This window comes from Rhineura floridana, chromosome 15, assembly GCF_030035675.1.
Source record: "Rhineura floridana isolate rRhiFlo1 chromosome 15, rRhiFlo1.hap2, whole genome shotgun sequence".
NCBI lineage: Eukaryota > Metazoa > Chordata > Lepidosauria > Squamata > Rhineuridae > Rhineura > Rhineura floridana.
In genome coordinates this window covers 38,811,703-38,826,836 of record NC_084494.1, presented here as the reverse complement: position 1 = coordinate 38,826,836, position 15,134 = coordinate 38,811,703, and the positions used below count along the sequence as shown (strand labels likewise).

Sequence of the window (15,134 nt, the reverse complement as noted above, 5' to 3'; positions counted from 1 at the left end):
GTTGGTAGAAACCAGGCATCAATGGTTCTCGCCTGTTGCCTCCACTATTATTTGCACATGCATGCCTTGGCATTCAAGTGATGGCTTTAACAAATTTCTCTCTTCAGAGGAAGTTTTACCAGCCGCCTATCGGAAACATGTTATTTGCAGCAGCCCCCTGCAGGCTGAAGATGGTGGGGCAGAGCCCCCTTCGCCCTACTGGGCAGCCTTACTGATGGAAACAGCGTGCACCTTGCCCTACACCTCCCATTTTGGTGTTTTCTTGTCTATTGCTAAGGCAATTGTGGGCAGTGGGACTCCTCAACGCCATGAAATGGGGGTGGGGGCCTACCGGACAATCCTTTCCACAAGCTCTCCGGAAGAGCTCTTGACTGGCTTTGCCTCTGGTCAGTCTGCAACACTTCCAGTGTGTTTTGACTTTGTTGCATTTGCATCTCTCAGGGGCAGCTTGCACGCAGACAGATAGTCCTAAGGTGGGGTGGTAGACAGCGCAGCCCGTGGTGTGTCAGGGCACTCTGTTAAGGTCAAGGAGGCCGATTCCCAGATAAAGCAGCAGTGAAGCCCCCCCCCCCCGTGAACTTTCATACATCTGTTAGAAAGAACCCACTTCCTGTAGATGAGCCTCGGGGTGAAGGGAGGGGGTGGCACCTAGTCATGCTGCCAATCAGGTTACTCCTGGCCTGGGGAGGCAGGGCTTGCGGGGGAGACATGCTGCACTGGGCCTAAAGGGAGAGGAGTGGGCCAGGCTAGATGGGGTATGGCCCCCACTGAGGTCAAGCAGCTGAAGGGGTACCCTCTGCCTGCAGAGCAACAGGAGATGCCTGTAGCTGGACCAGGCCAGGGTATCTCTTTCAGCATCCTGTTCTCACAGTGGCCAACCAGATGCCCGAGTTAGAAACCTGCAAGCAGGATCCAAGTGCAACAGCAGTCTCCCCCCCGCCCCCCTTTCCAGCAACTGGCATTCAGCATACTCTACTGCCTCCAAGCGGCAGCAGAGCAGAGCCATTCTTTTATCTGTCCTGAATCTTCCAACATTCACTTCACTGGATGCCCCCACTGAGTTCCAGCGTTATGAGAGGGAGAAAAGCTTTTCTTTATCCACTTTCTCCATGTCATGCATAATTGTACACACTTCTATCGTGGCCTCTTACCTTTTCTCTAAACTACAAAGCCCCAAATGCTGCAACCTTTCCTCATAGGGGAGTCGCTCCATCCCCTTGAGCATCTCGGTTGCTCTTTTCTGAACCTTTTCCAGCTCTACAATATCCTTTTTGAAGTGAGGCAACCAGAACTGTACACAATATTCCAAATGCACAATCGATTTTTATAATGCATAATAATATCGGCAGCTTTATTTTCAATATATTTCCTAATGATCCCCAGCATGGAATTTGCCTTTCTCACAGCTGCCACGTACGGAGTCAACATCTCCAGCCAGCTGTCCGCTATGGCTCTTTGGACTCCAACACCCACCAGCCTCAGCCAGCGCGGCCGCCCGTGGGGGCTGATGAGAATTGTAGTCCTAAGATTCGGAGGGCGGCAGGTTGGCGAAGGTCGCTTCACGCGTCCTCGTTCGCGCGCGACCCCCGAGGGGAGCTGGTCTCTTCGCGTGGGGGGCCCGCGAGTTTCTAATTCATTGATTATTTAAAAGGCTTCCTGTGGTAGCGATTCCCCAAACATCGCGGGGAGAGAGAGATCCTGCTGCTGCTACACACACACCCGCCCAAGTGGGTCTTTCCCGCCGCCCCGGACGACCCCCGTTCCGGCCCCCTGCGCGAGCGCGGAAGCCGAATCCCTCCGTCCGCCAGGGGCGCCGGCGAAGCTGCTCCTCCAGGCTCTCCGTGCGGGATGGACTTCCGGGCTCTATGGTCGCGGCTGCCTAGAAGTGGTCCAGCCGGAAGGGAGCGCGGCGCTCGGGGACGGCGTCTCTCTGGCCCCCTGCTCTCCCACCCCCGAGGCTTGGTGCGGGGGTCGAGGCTGCCTGAAGGTGTTGCGGGGAGCCCTGGGTGGGTGCGTGGGGGGAGGGATCCCCCCGAGGCAGCCTTGAGGGGTGAAGGAGGCGCGGCATTAACCCCCGTCCCTCCCCCCGAGAAGCGGCTTCTGCCGGAATCCTCTCGCTCTCTGGGACTCCGCCACCGACGGGGGAGGGGACGGGGACGGCGTCCCGGGCCTCGCCTCTCCGCAAGCCCCGGCAGGGTGGGTGTCTCCCCCCCGGAGAGGCTGAGCGTTTTCCACCCTCGCCGCTGAACGCCTCCCTGAAGCGGTGCCGCGCTGAGGCCGGGGATCTCGGGGGGGGGGGGTCCTGCCCTTACCGAGGCCTCTTCGCCCGCAGGGGGTTCCGGCGGGGCCCGAAGAAGGGCGGGCAGCCCCTCTCCCTCCCCCCCGTGTGGTGCGGCCGGCGCCAGCCGGGTCGGGCTATTCTCGCTCTCTGAGTCCTGCCCTCGGCATGCCGGCGGGCGGAGGGCAGCTGTCTCACCGGGGGGGGGGTGTTCCCTCGCTGCAGGCGTTCCTGGGCGCGAGGCCGCGGCCCCTACTGGGCCCCTGCTGGGTCGGCCGACATGGTGTCCGTCACGATGGGTGAGTGTGGTCCTTCCGCGTGCGCTGGGCAGAGGAGGCTCCGGGGAGGGCCGGCGGGGGCAGCCTGCGAGAGGGAGCCGCTCTCCTGGTCCAGCTGCCCGGCTGCGCTGCAGAGGGTGGCGGTAGCTGGCGGTGGGGAGAAGGTGGGCCTGGAAGCCTCCGAGGCCTGCAAAGGCGAGAGACGGGGGGGGGGCAAGCAGCCTCTTGCACTGCCTCCCCCTTCCCGCCCCGGTGGAGTCTAAAGGCTCGCTTCATTCATACAGAGTTAGGTCCATGGATCTCTAGCCCAGCCGTGTCTCTTCAGGTCCGGGCTGGGGTCTTTTCCGCTTCCTTTCGGTAGCTGCCGGAGGCCTTTCTCTGGCAAGTCTGCCTTAGTGCTGGCCTGGCTTCCAACCATGTGCAGAGTCTGATCCCACCTTCTTGGCTTCGCTGCCTGCGGAGTCCTCGCGGGGGTCACCTGACCTTGCTCTTTCAGGGAAAAGTTTGTTTTCTTCTGTGGACTCATAGATAAGCTTGTTTTACCTGTTCGTTACAGTTATACCTTGCCTTGCCTTCAGTGAGCTCGAGGCAGCTTACGCTGCTCCTGCCCCATATTTCATTGTCACAACAAAGACCCTGTGTAGGCTGACTGGCCCAAGGTCACTCCAGTGAGCTTACTGGCAGAACCGGGAATTTGAACCCGGGTATCCCAGGCCCTAGTGCAACATTCAAATCACTGCACTATTGGGTTAATAAAACTCAGTGATTTTTTAAAAAAAATAAAAATGGGATATAATTCAAATTGGATTTTTTTATTTAAATCAGATTTTTTAAAATTTAAATCAGATTTCAAAACTTTCTTAAAACAATTAGTAAAAAAAGCCTAGGTCAAAGATAACATTGTGAATACAAATTATACAGCTTCTAATCATATGAATATGTTAACAGGAGTTTATAGAGATGGGAGATAACCTGATCAGTCTTATTCTGCAGGTGGTGTACATGAAGTGCACTCTGTGTCTCTCAAGACCTCTTTCTAAGTATAAAGACAGAGAAGGTCAATGAATATAGAATTTGGGGAGATGGAGTAGATCTGAACAAGGAGGAGACCACTGAAGTGGCAGTCCAGCTCTTAGCTTCTGTAGCCTCTTCTGCAAGTGTAGAGATAATTTTTTCTTCTTTTGGACTAATTTGCTCTAAACTGAGAAATAAGTTGGGAACTGAAAAGGCAGGAAAGCTTGTATTTCTTTTGAACAAGGAAGGCAAAGAAGATGACTGAGTTAAATGTACCATCCAATATTTTTAGGTTTCTCATGGTTGACTTGGTTGAAATTGCCTAACTTTTATTTTTAAAAACTTTACATTATCTAAAAATTGAAATAGTTAACCATTCAAAAATCCATGTGTATTTTTTGTTAATGTTGCTGTTAAAGAAGAAAACTAACCAGAAGAATAAAAATCTTATTAATACAATTTAAAAGCCTATTTGGTGGTGGTGACACATCATGACAAAAATATCAAGTTTAATTCAACAGTTGGAGCTAGTTAATCTCCTGAATGATTTCACAAATTCATTTTGCTTTAGTACTAAAATGACCAAATTATCCTGTTTTTTGATGAAAATTAATCTGAAAAGAATTCAGAACAATTACTTAGTGTGTACTTATCTTCCAATGAAACCTATATCTCTGAATATGTATTAAGGTTATATTAAACAGTAATGTACTTCTACCAAAAACGATGGTTAAACAGAATCTTCAAACTGTAATTTAAATAATTAAAATTCAGTCCTTCAGAGAAGCGATTTAAACCAAATCAACCCTGTTGCACTATATACAGCCTCTGTATAGTTGTTGGCTGGTAGTAGCTGATTGACATCTAATGGCACCACTTATTTGTATGTCTTTGTCTCTGTCCTCTCCTCTCCCCATATGATACCTCTGTGGTATCCAGTAGTGGTGAGAGGATTAGCCACCGAAGAGCCTGCAGTATTTGCTTTTTGTTCATGTGCCTTTTACTTCTAACTTCATCTTGTTTGTCTTTCAGCAACGTCAGAGTGGATTCAGTTCTTCAAAGAAGCTGGGGTTCCCCCAGGACCTGCTGTCAACTATGCTGTCACTTTTGTGGACAACAGGTGAGGCTATCAAGAGATGGAGCCGCAGTAGAACTTCTCAGTCTTCTGCTTTCAGGGCTTCTGAAGCGTGAGGAGTGGGGCCTTGGGATCTCATGTGTAGCTAACTCTGTGATCCCTTGAACATAAGGTGAGCCTGCTGGATCAGCCCAGTGGCCCATCTACTCCAGCTTCTATTCTCACAGAGGCTAACCAGATGTCCCACTAGGAAATGGCTGCAGGGGTCCCTTTAGGAAAGGTAGGGCCATAGATTAGGTCAGGAACATTGTATGAGGCTGCCCAGAGTCTTTTTGCACATGATCTGAAATGTTAGCTTATTTAAATCTTAAAATATTGAATAGTTTACATTGTATAGCCTAAGATAATTTTTCTAATCGCTTCTCTGAGGAAAAAAAACCCCAGCATGTTCTCTGTTTCTTGGCATGAAAGTTTGAATTATTCTTTAAAATTCTACTTGCGGTACCACACCCTGCAGAATGTCATAGGGCTGTGACTTAAAAATGGGCATTTTCCTCTATTGCCCCTATATTATGGAATTCTCTTCCATAAATGAAGCAGAAATCATCAGTTGCTTCAGACATCTTGTAAAGTGAAATCTTTTTGCCCAGGTTTTCCCTGACTCATAAGATTGGACTCTAATTCAGAATTCATTTTTTTGAATTTTATTATTTTATGCTACTATTTTACAGGTTTTATGTTGTATTTTTGTTTTAAGGATATTATTTTTATGTTCTGCATCACTTAGAGATTTTTTAAAATATTAAGCAGTGTTTAGGTGCTTATGAATGAATGATTTTGGCAACTGTAAAATACTCCCCTTACGGAATACATCTATATTTGTGTGGATGATCTTAGAACAAACAGATATCTGCAATCTTATTATCTCTGAGGCTTTGTTGTTGTTTTTTACAAAAGGGACAGGTGACCCATTGGCCAGTTCTCTATGGCTTCTTAGTTCCCAGGTCTGGAAGCTGCTTCCTTCCCCACCAATGAGATGCCCTAAAAGGGTGGCTGGAACAGTCTTCTTGTGTCACCTTGCTTGTGGATTGCATGGGGTATGGTATGTGACTCACCATCCCAGCCATTTTCACTGCAGGATCCAGAAGAACATGCTAATGGACCTGAACAAGGAGATCATGAACGAGCTGGGCATCACCGTCGTTGGGGATATCATTGCAATCCTCAAGCATGCCAAAGTGGTGTACAGACAGGTGGGTCTTCTTGGAGCTGCTTCTTTTTCCCCACGTGCTTTCAATTAAATTGGAGTGATGTTGGCTTCTAGCTTGTTCATCACCCCACTGGCATTCTGGATGGGATCTTTGGGTCTGCAATAAAATAATAGAATCACTGAATAGTAGAGTTGGAAGGGGCAGCTGGACAGTCACGTGCTGCAGATGCTTTTGGTTGGACTCCTGCCTTGAGCACGGGGTTGGACTCAACGGCCTTGTAACCCTATAACCCTATAAGGCCATCGAGTGCAACCCCCTGCTCAAGGCAGGAGTCCAACCGAAAGCATTCCCGACAGATGGCTGACCAGCTGCCTCTTGAATGCCTCCAGTGTTGGAGCGCCCACCACCTCTCTAGGCCATTGGTTCCATTGTCATACCGCTCTAACGATGTTCAGCCGAAATCTGGCTTCCTGCAACTTGAGCCCATTATTCCATGTCCTGCACTCTGGGACGATTGAAAAGAGATCCTGGCCCTCCTCTGTGACATTCTTTCAAGTACTTGCTATCATATCTGCCCTTAGTGTTTTCTTCTCAAGGCTAAACATAAGAACATAAGAAGAGCCTGCTGGATCAGGCCAGTGGCCCATCTAGTCCAGCATCCTGTTCTCACAGTGGCCAACCAGGTGCCTGGGGGAAGCCCGCAAGCAGGACCCGAGTGCAAGAACACTCTCCCCTCCTGAGGCTTCCAGCAACTGGTTTTCAGAAACATGCTGCCTCTGACTAGGGTGGCACAGCACAGCCATCATGGCTAGTAGCCATTGATAGCCCTGTCCTCCATAAATTTGTCCAATCTTCTTTTAAAGCCATCCAAGCTGGTGGCCATTACTGCATCTTGTGGGAGCAAATTCCATAGTTTAACTATGCGCTGAGTAAAGAAGTACTTCCTTTTGTCTGTCCTGAATCTTCCAACATTCAGCTTCTTTGAATGTCCACGAGTTCTAGTATTATGAGAGAGGGAGAAGAACTTTTCTCTATCCACTTTCTCAATGCCATGCATAATTTTATACAGTTCTTTCAGTCTCTCCTCATAGGGCTTTGTTTCCAGTCCCCTGATCATCCTCGTTGCCCTCCTCTGAACCTGTTCCAGTTTGTCTGCATCCTTCTTAAAGTGCGGTGTCCAGAACTGGATGCAGTACTCAAGATGGGGCCTAACCAGTGCCGAATAGAGGGGAACCAATACTTCACGCGATTTGGAAACTATACTTCTGTTAATGCAGCCTAAAATAGCATTTGCCTTTTTTGCAGCCACATTGCACTGTTGGCTCATATTCAGCTTGTTATCAATAACAATCCCAAGATCTTTCTCATGTGTAGTACTGCTGAGCCGAATATCCCTCTTCTTTTCACTGTGCACTTGGTTTCTTTTTCGTAGGTGTAGAAAAATAGGTGGAAGCGTTCTTGTGGCAAGTATTGGGGTGGGTGGGTGTAGTAAAACTTCAGCCTAGGGGGCTTGTTGAGAGCCATCAGTGCTTCTGTGACTAACAAAAGATCCCTGGCCCAGTGCAAGAGCATTTCACTGAGGATGCATTGGAAGCCTCCTAGCCTAGTGATTGTGTCCAAGGATTTCATTACTCTTTGCTTGATATACCTAAAAAATTAAAGTATAGGAACTGAGTTGTCCAGCAGGGCATTCAGAGAATGGCAAAAGTCCTGATGAATGCGCAGGAAGCCTCATGCACCCTGGATGACTCCCAGGCCAGATCTATAGGTGCGAGGACCCTCAGTACTCCACCCTTGGCCTGCTCCACCATCCCCCCTCCAGGGTGGGGTCCACACCTGGAGAACTTCCTTGCTGCTGCTGCATTCCTCTGCGAGAGGGTTATTGTTTTCTTTCTTTCTTTGTGTGTCTGAATTTGGTGTGCTTGTGGGAAGATGAGTGGCCAAACTAGGAGGATTACCCCATTTGCCCCTCACTACTGTATTTTGGTGTTTTCTGCCTCTAGGAAATGTGTAAGGCTGCAACAGAGTCAGTGGCCTCCAGCCAAACCACCTTGCAGACTGAACTCCGCCGGAATGCCAACACTGGTGAGTATCAGCAACACTCAGTGGCTGACTGCAGATGGAAGAGGCCAAGTCTCCCCCCACACACACACGGTACCCTTCTTTTCTTATTGTATGAAACTGGGTGTTCTTTTCTGAAGTGGCTTGATACTGAATGATGCCATGATGCTATTAAGGGCAGCTGTGTGTGTATCTATCTATCTATCTGGGCTGCCCTGGGCTCCTGCTGGGAGGAAGGGCGGGATATAAATCAAATAATAAATAAATAAATCTCTGTTTATTCATGTAAAACAATGTTAATTCCACCAGTCCCAACAGTATAGTTCTTCTAGGCCTTTCCATTTGTTCAGCCCTTTTGTGTGATGTTACTCAGGCAGGGCAAATCCTTCCTTGAACGCCTCTTCATTCTGTGAGGTTGTATATTTGGGGCATGGCTGTAGCTGGAAGAAGCTCAGAATCCCAGGTTGCTGCCAGGGATTGGGTCTTTTGGACTTTGGAGCTTCCTCACCTTGCTAGTTTGTTTGCTGCCAAGCTGATGTTTTTTAGTTGTTGGGTAAAAACATTTTTGTTCTTTAATGGTTTTTAAACCAGTTTTTAGCTCATTTCAGTAATTGCAGCTCCTGTTAAAAACCTTGTTTTAATTTTGCATGTATAGTTGCTTTAAATATATATACATTAGCCAGCTTGAGAATGTTGTATGGAAGATGAGATTTTTTTTAAATAACACCTCAACTCCAGCCTCACAGGGAGCTTTCTTTCTGCTTCACTGCCGTTTGCTGTTCCTGCAGCTGCCACTCGGATGATTGCAAACAGCTTGAGCCGAGACTCTCCACCTTCCACGCCTGTTCGAAGACCTGAGCCCAGCGCTTCCAAAATCTCCATTACGGTCTCCAATAAAATGGCAGCAAAGAATGCCAAAGCAGGTGACTGACGGGCCAGGGGTGTGGGGTTGTCAGGCAGTCTCCCCTTAACATGTTGCTCTGCTACAGGCAGCAAATGGTGCCCCCCCCCCAAAAAAATCAAGATATGGAAGGCTGGCCAAGTTATTTTTGCTGTGTGAGATAGAAAATCCTGCCCTCTCTACCTGGGAGTAAAAAGACAATAATACTAGATTAAAATAATTAACAATTTGTTGACTTTTCACAACTTCCCAGCTGCCTGAGGCAGCCAATTCACTGTGCTCTACATAGCTTGGTTCTCTGGTCCCTCCTAGTGGTTAAATCGTTAATGTGGATATCTCTATTGCTTCTGAATGCACATACAGTAACAAATACGCCAGGAAAGGAGCTCCTGTTAAGAAGGTCTTTTTTGGGTGGGGGGTGCACACTCGGACATAGTCAGAATGTGGCTCCTCGTCTACTGGATTGTGGCTGCTGGAGGCAGTTCTCTCATGTGTGGCTGGAATGGTGCTCCTTGCCAGGTGGAGCAAGCACCTCTGCAGTAAACAGTGCTTTGGGTGCCCTGGAAGCACTGTTTACTGCAGAAGCGTCTGCTCGAGTGTAGGGGAGGATGGCAGAGAGAGACCAATCACAGGGTGGTGGCGGCGGTGGCGGCAGCTGTCCCTTGCCTGCCTGCTCAAGCGTACGGAGAACTGTGCTCAGAGCTTTAGATTGCTATAGCAAGGTGGTACACGATAAAAGAAAAAAGGCAAGGCAGGCATCCCTGGATGCATTTTGGAAGAAGCCTTCAAGTGGTCAGTATACAAGGCTTACCTGACCTTGTTTCATTTCAGACACGCGTATTGCAGTTTGGAATAAAAAGTTTGCTGAAATGTGTTGAACTGCCCTTCTTTTTTGTGGTGTAGGAACCTCTCCCTATTCTTTCTGTGTCATTCCTACCTCTGGTACCAAGGTTTTTGTTAAAGTAGTAATGTCCAGGAATGCATGTACTTCGTTAACTGAGGTTTTACTATAGTTGAGTTGTCCAGTTGGAGGCCTGTGGACTGAAGCTAGGTGTGGGCAGTCTCTCTCCTGTGGGCAGTCTGCAAATTTAAAAACAAATACAGTTCTAGTTAAAAATCACAATCGATACAAGTTTATCATAATGTTTAGCCAAAACCTGCCCTCTTGAAACTGAAGCCCATCAGATTTAGTCCTGCCTTCTAGGGGACATCGGAGAACACGGTCCAGTGCTGTGAGATGAAGCTGTTGCTTCCTCCTGTTCTCCTCGTGTCTCGGAAAGCCAAGAAGAGATGGAGCATCACAGCTCCTACTCTGGCAAGTGAGGAGTCCTCTGAGTTGGCACAGAATTTTTTCTCATAGCGGCCTCCACTCAGGGCATCAAGGCAGTTCCTCTTGTCCTGGTGAAGGTGCTTGCTGGGGCTCACGAGCAGTGGATGTAGAAGCCACTTCCTGTGGCACTCTCCTGGAGTGAGAATTTGCACTGAACTGACCCTCTTCCCTCCTTATGCTGCAGCTCTGTGCAGGCCAGGGACTGAGAATTCCACAGTCCCAGTGAAACGGCGCCGCGTCACGGCAGAGATGGAAGGGAAGTACATTGTCCACATGCCAAAGGGAACAACACCCAGGACAAAGAAGATTCTGGAGCAGCAGCAGGCAGCAAAAGGTACCTTGGTGGGTGAGGTGGCGGCGCAACTTGCTTTAAAACGAGGGCTAGGATTAGGGCTGTTGCAGTGTGTTGACTGTGAACTCACCCCCCCATATTCCTGCCCAGCTGATAATCATTTTTGTTCTAACATTTGCATCTACAGCTTGTCTATGCTTTTCTTAATTTTGTGTTTGTGTTAGGCGTCTTGCAAGAAACAGGAAAGGAGGATTTAAATTCTTAAAACTTTTTTTCTGCGCAGCGAGAGGGTAGAAGCTTCCTTTCCTCTTCAACATTTTCAGGTTGTGAAATCCTGTGTTGGGTACAGAATTTCACAATTGTGGATGGGACAGACAGACAGACAGAGTGGTTACGCTTGTTTGTAAGAGGCATCTCAGACCTCAGTGAAGGTCCTGCTTGCTTTGTTCTCAATGACTGATGCTCTGTGGCTACCTCCTCTCACACATGCATATTTGTGTGTGGTGTGTGTGTGTATGTGAGCATGCACCCTCACAATGCCAGACCCTGGTACAGCCACTTGTGAGACCGGCACTAGGCATAGCTCTGCAGTCTTGGGGGAGATGCCGCTTCTGGACAGCAGGAGAGGCTACTGTGGGCAGCATTGCCCACTCTGCATGGGCAAGGGCCTCTGGAGCGGTGCGGCTCCCAGGGCAAAGTGCCATCAGGCTGGGTGGGGGCGTGGAAAGTAGTTGGAACCAATTTGGCCCCCGTACAGCATAATTTTAAAAAAATCGTGTTCCATTCTGTGTGCTGCTTCAAAGGCTTTTTTGCTAAATATATACTTAAACCTGTACCATAAAATAAATCTTTGACCCCTTTGAAACCCTTTCCCTTGTTATAATTTTGTGCAGTATCTGATCGAATTGTGTATGTTGTGTGTGGTTTCTTTCCCCTCCCCGGCTGATGACAGGCTTACAGAGAACCTCTGTATTTGACCGGCTGGGTGCAGAGACCAATGCAGACACGACGACAGGAAGCAAGGTGAGTGGGGGATGCTGGTACCTGTTTGGCCTTGAGTCTGTTCTGTGGAGTCTTTTCCGGCTCCCCTTGCCTCAGATCCCCCAAATGGAGACCAGTTGAAAAAGCAGGCGTGTGGGGGGGGGGGCTTTCCACTTACTTTGGCTCAGGAGTGTAGGTTGGAGATATACCTTGCCAGGTGTGGGAGGTGGCATCTCTGTCGAGCCAGGCCATATGTCTCTGCCTTGGTGAGGCCTGTCTCTGAGCATTGCTGCAGAGTCCAGATGCAGGTGGCTCCTCTTGACGAGGGGCTTTTGCAATGCAGAGGTGACGGCAGCAGAAGCCACTCCACCTGGCAGCCAAATCTCCCTTCTGTGGTTGGTTGCTCTGGGCCTTCCGAGGCATCTGCTTCTTCCTGGGACCACTGTTTTTCCTCCTGGTGCTCAGTGTAGCACAATCTCTCTCACTCGGGGATTCGCTACCATAGAGAGAGAGAGAGAGAGAGAGAGAGAGAGACTCATGGCCCTGGTGCCTCTGCCAGGAGCTGCACTAGGGAGCTTGGAGTTGGCAGAGGTCATGTGGGGGGCCAGTACTGTTGATACGGTGCCACAAGGGTTACCTGGACTAGTCTCTCTTGTCTTCTCTCCCCTCTCCATGTTCACATTCCTGTCGCCCTTTTGTACAGCCTGGGACAGGCCCAGCGGTGGGGATGAGGGTCCCGAGGCCGTTGTGCAGACTGTTTAAGCCACTTTGGTGTCTTGGCAGCCCACAGGAGTGTTCAGCCGGTTGGGGGACATGCAGGAGGCGGATGAGGACAGAGCGGCAGAGAGTGATGAGGACAGCCCCGTCTTGCAGTATGCTGGGGTGCTGAAGAAATTCTTCAAGCCCTCCAGGCCCAAGGAGAATGCCAAGGCTGGGGGGACGGTCAAAGCAAAAGCCACCAGCTCTGAGCCCACCCCCGCCCCCACCATCCTGCGACTCGGGAGCAAGAGTCCGGCAGGCCTTATGGCCCCCCTTAAGGAAAAGAAGCCAGAGTTGCTTCCGCAGGGCAGTATGGCCCAGAGACTTGGCAAGCGCCCCCTGCCCACCGAGGCCCAGGACAGCAGGGTCACCAGCTCCAGGAGCAAGCTTGAGTCTGACTTCCGGGTCACCATCAAGAGAACTTTGGGAAGTGCCAAGGTAAGCAGCACCACGGAGGCCCCCAGCGCCCAGATGGACAACACGGGGACCGTCAGTGTCTTTAAGAGGTTGGGCAGGAAGGCCGTGTGATCTGGGCCCCTGTGCCCCCTTCGCAAGCACGTGTGGGAATCCAGAGAATTTGAATTAGGTGCGTGCGCGTTTTTTTATGCCTCCTCCCTTCTGCGACACAAATTGTGCTACTTCTGGGCCAGTTGGTCTTGGTGAGGACAGCTTCTGTGAAGCCCCATGTTGCTTCTCCCGGCTGTTTTGACAGGTCTGTGGGGCATGAGTTCAGCCCCTTGGGCATGTGCAGAACGAGGTGTCTTGTGTGGCTGGATGATGCACATCAGAGCGGCCCTGCCAGTGCAGAAGGCCCCGAGCCGGGCGTGAGGGAAGACAAACGGAGGGCTCCTGGGGATCATCAGAGCAGCGCGACAGAGCACTGAACACCCCTTTCTCTATTTCTGTTATTTCCCCTCTGCAGGTCCTTGCTCTTTCCTAGGAAGTAGTGTCTTGAGGGGCTGCATAAAAGAAAGAGACACAGACACTGGGCTTGTGAGATGCAGGAGATTCCTTTTCCCTCCTCTTTCCTGAGCTTTCATGTGCCACTTTCTGGTACGGCTGTATTCCAGGAAGGGCAACTGTAACGGTTGCCAGAAATTCCTCTTGCTGGATACTGGAATCATGCAGTTGACAAACAAGGTCCCAGTAATGGATTTTGTCTCACGCCAGGAGGAGCGAAATTCTGGCTGGCTTCTCCTTGGATTCAGCTTTTTAGGCTGGAGAGCAATTTCTTCCGGTTTTACTTGGGCTGTAGCGCGTTGTTCAAGGTGCATGGTTCTAGGGAGCAAGAGTTTCACATGTCCAACTCCCTCATTAGGCAGGCTTCATTTCTCCTGCCTGGACCTGCTGAAGCAGCGCTGCTCAAATGGGAAGAGGGAGGGGGAAGAGTGCCAGGTCTCCTCCCTCCTAGGGTCGCTTCAGTCCTTCCCTGAGCAAATGAGAGGCACAGTTGGATCAGAGAGCAAGCAGCTGTTGTCTCAAGTTTGAAGTCAGGCCCCAGTGAGAATTGCAGTGGGCCTGGTTTTTCAAGCACCTTGCTCTGCTGATCCACCAGGGCTGATGGGCACGTGCATTGCTGCTTGTAACGCTGGGGCCAGAGTAGGGTGGCATGAAGAGGTTACATACCTTGTTACCTCCCCGGTTGCTTCTGTGAGCCGATTCCCCCTTGTGGAAGCTCCTGCCCCCAATGTGGTTGCAGCAGGACATGCATGGAAGATCTGTGTGAAGAGATGGTGGTGGAACAAGCCACCTTACCCGCCCACCTGCCTGCTCCTCTGGGTGCCTCCTGCTCTTTCTGTCCCGTTGGCCCTGTCAGTTTGCCTGCATACACGTATCATTGACAGGAAACGTGGCCATCAGGGCTCAGGATGCTGAGAGCGGGCGACAGCAATGGAGATGGGAAGAGCTCACAGAGCTCTTCTAGCCAGCTCCTCCAAGGGCCCTGTCGTCTCCCTCTTTCCTTTCTAGTTTAACTGTGGAGAGTCAGAGCTGGGAGGGGCAGGCAAGTGATTAAAGTGCCTCAGAGGCTCCTGGGCTGCCTGTCCCAGGTGCTCCTCCTGAAGAAGGAAGACAAGTTGCTGAACCTTGGTGTCCCTCCTGTGGTATGGATTGCAGCCGAATACCCAGAGGTCCTGTGAAGCCTCCCTTGCGTGCAGGTTCCTCCCAGCACCTGTGAGGCGTGCAGGGTCTTTGCGGCCCGTCGTCCTGGCACAACGGAACTCCAGCAGTGCCAGGCGGTGGCTGTGTCCGAGTGGCACAGGGCGCAGGTACTCACTTGTTACACACATGAAGGAGGAAGCATGCTTTTGGGGGGTGGAGGAATTGAGTGTGCGTTGGTGAACGGGATGTTGCCCAGACTGCTGGCAGACTGTACGGTGTCAGAGCAGCGTGATGGCAGGATATGCTGGATGTCATTGGAGATATTTGGGCAGAATTGGGCTGAATGTCATCTGGTCGCCCTTTCCCTCTCTTGACTGACACACTCCATATCCCAGCATGCACTGCCAGGGCAATATCCCTAGTGCTGGCTTCTGATTGGCCCTGAGCCAGGGGCCATAGCCTTCTATACCCTGAGGGGCATTTCATGCTTCCAGCTGGGTGTTGCTACCCCGGAGAGAGTTCTGACGTAACAGTTTAGGGGATGTGTTTTTCCCCTCTTAAAAAATAAGGCAGCAGCTACATTGGATTTCTAATATTTTAAATGAGTTTATTGACTGAATTAGGGGGAGCCAGAAGAGTTACGGCATAACTGTTGATGTGTTTACAAAAAAAGGTCTTTTTAAAATCCGAGTTAAATGTAATTTGGGTGTAGCCTTGTATTTTGTGGCCAGCTGCATGAAAGTGGGAGGGGGGGCAGGGTCCTCAGTGCTCCTGCCTGAGCCTGTTGAGGTGCTTCTTCCCCTCCCTGTAGGGGGATAAATGAATCTCTTGCAATAAAATGTGTCTCCTCTTTG

At 50.2% G+C, this 15,134-nt stretch overlaps 1 protein-coding gene across 5 annotated transcripts; it reads left to right on the top strand.

Moving 5' to 3' along the window:
- The first annotated feature begins 1,858 nt into the window (after positions 1–1,858).
- Positions 1,859–15,134, top strand: C15H19orf47 (chromosome 15 C19orf47 homolog). 5 transcript variants are annotated; one of them, XR_009759214.1, is made up of 10 exons: positions 1,859–2,006; positions 2,504–2,577; positions 4,603–4,690; positions 5,784–5,898; positions 7,860–7,941; positions 8,706–8,840; positions 10,333–10,482; positions 11,393–11,463; positions 12,205–12,766; positions 13,103–15,134. XR_009759214.1 is itself a non-coding variant. In XM_061597862.1 (10 exons), exons 2-10 carry the CDS (start codon positions 2,559–2,561, stop codon positions 13,118–13,120), a joined length of 1,092 nt encoding a protein of 363 aa, XP_061453846.1. In that variant the 5' UTR covers positions 1,860–2,006; positions 2,504–2,558; the 3' UTR covers positions 13,121–15,134. The 5 variants fall into 5 exon arrangements, 4 of the variants coding, with proteins under 4 accessions (XP_061453845.1, XP_061453846.1, XP_061453847.1 ...); XM_061597862.1 differs by having other exon boundaries at positions 1,860–2,006; positions 12,205–12,618; XM_061597861.1 differs by having other exon boundaries at positions 12,205–15,134.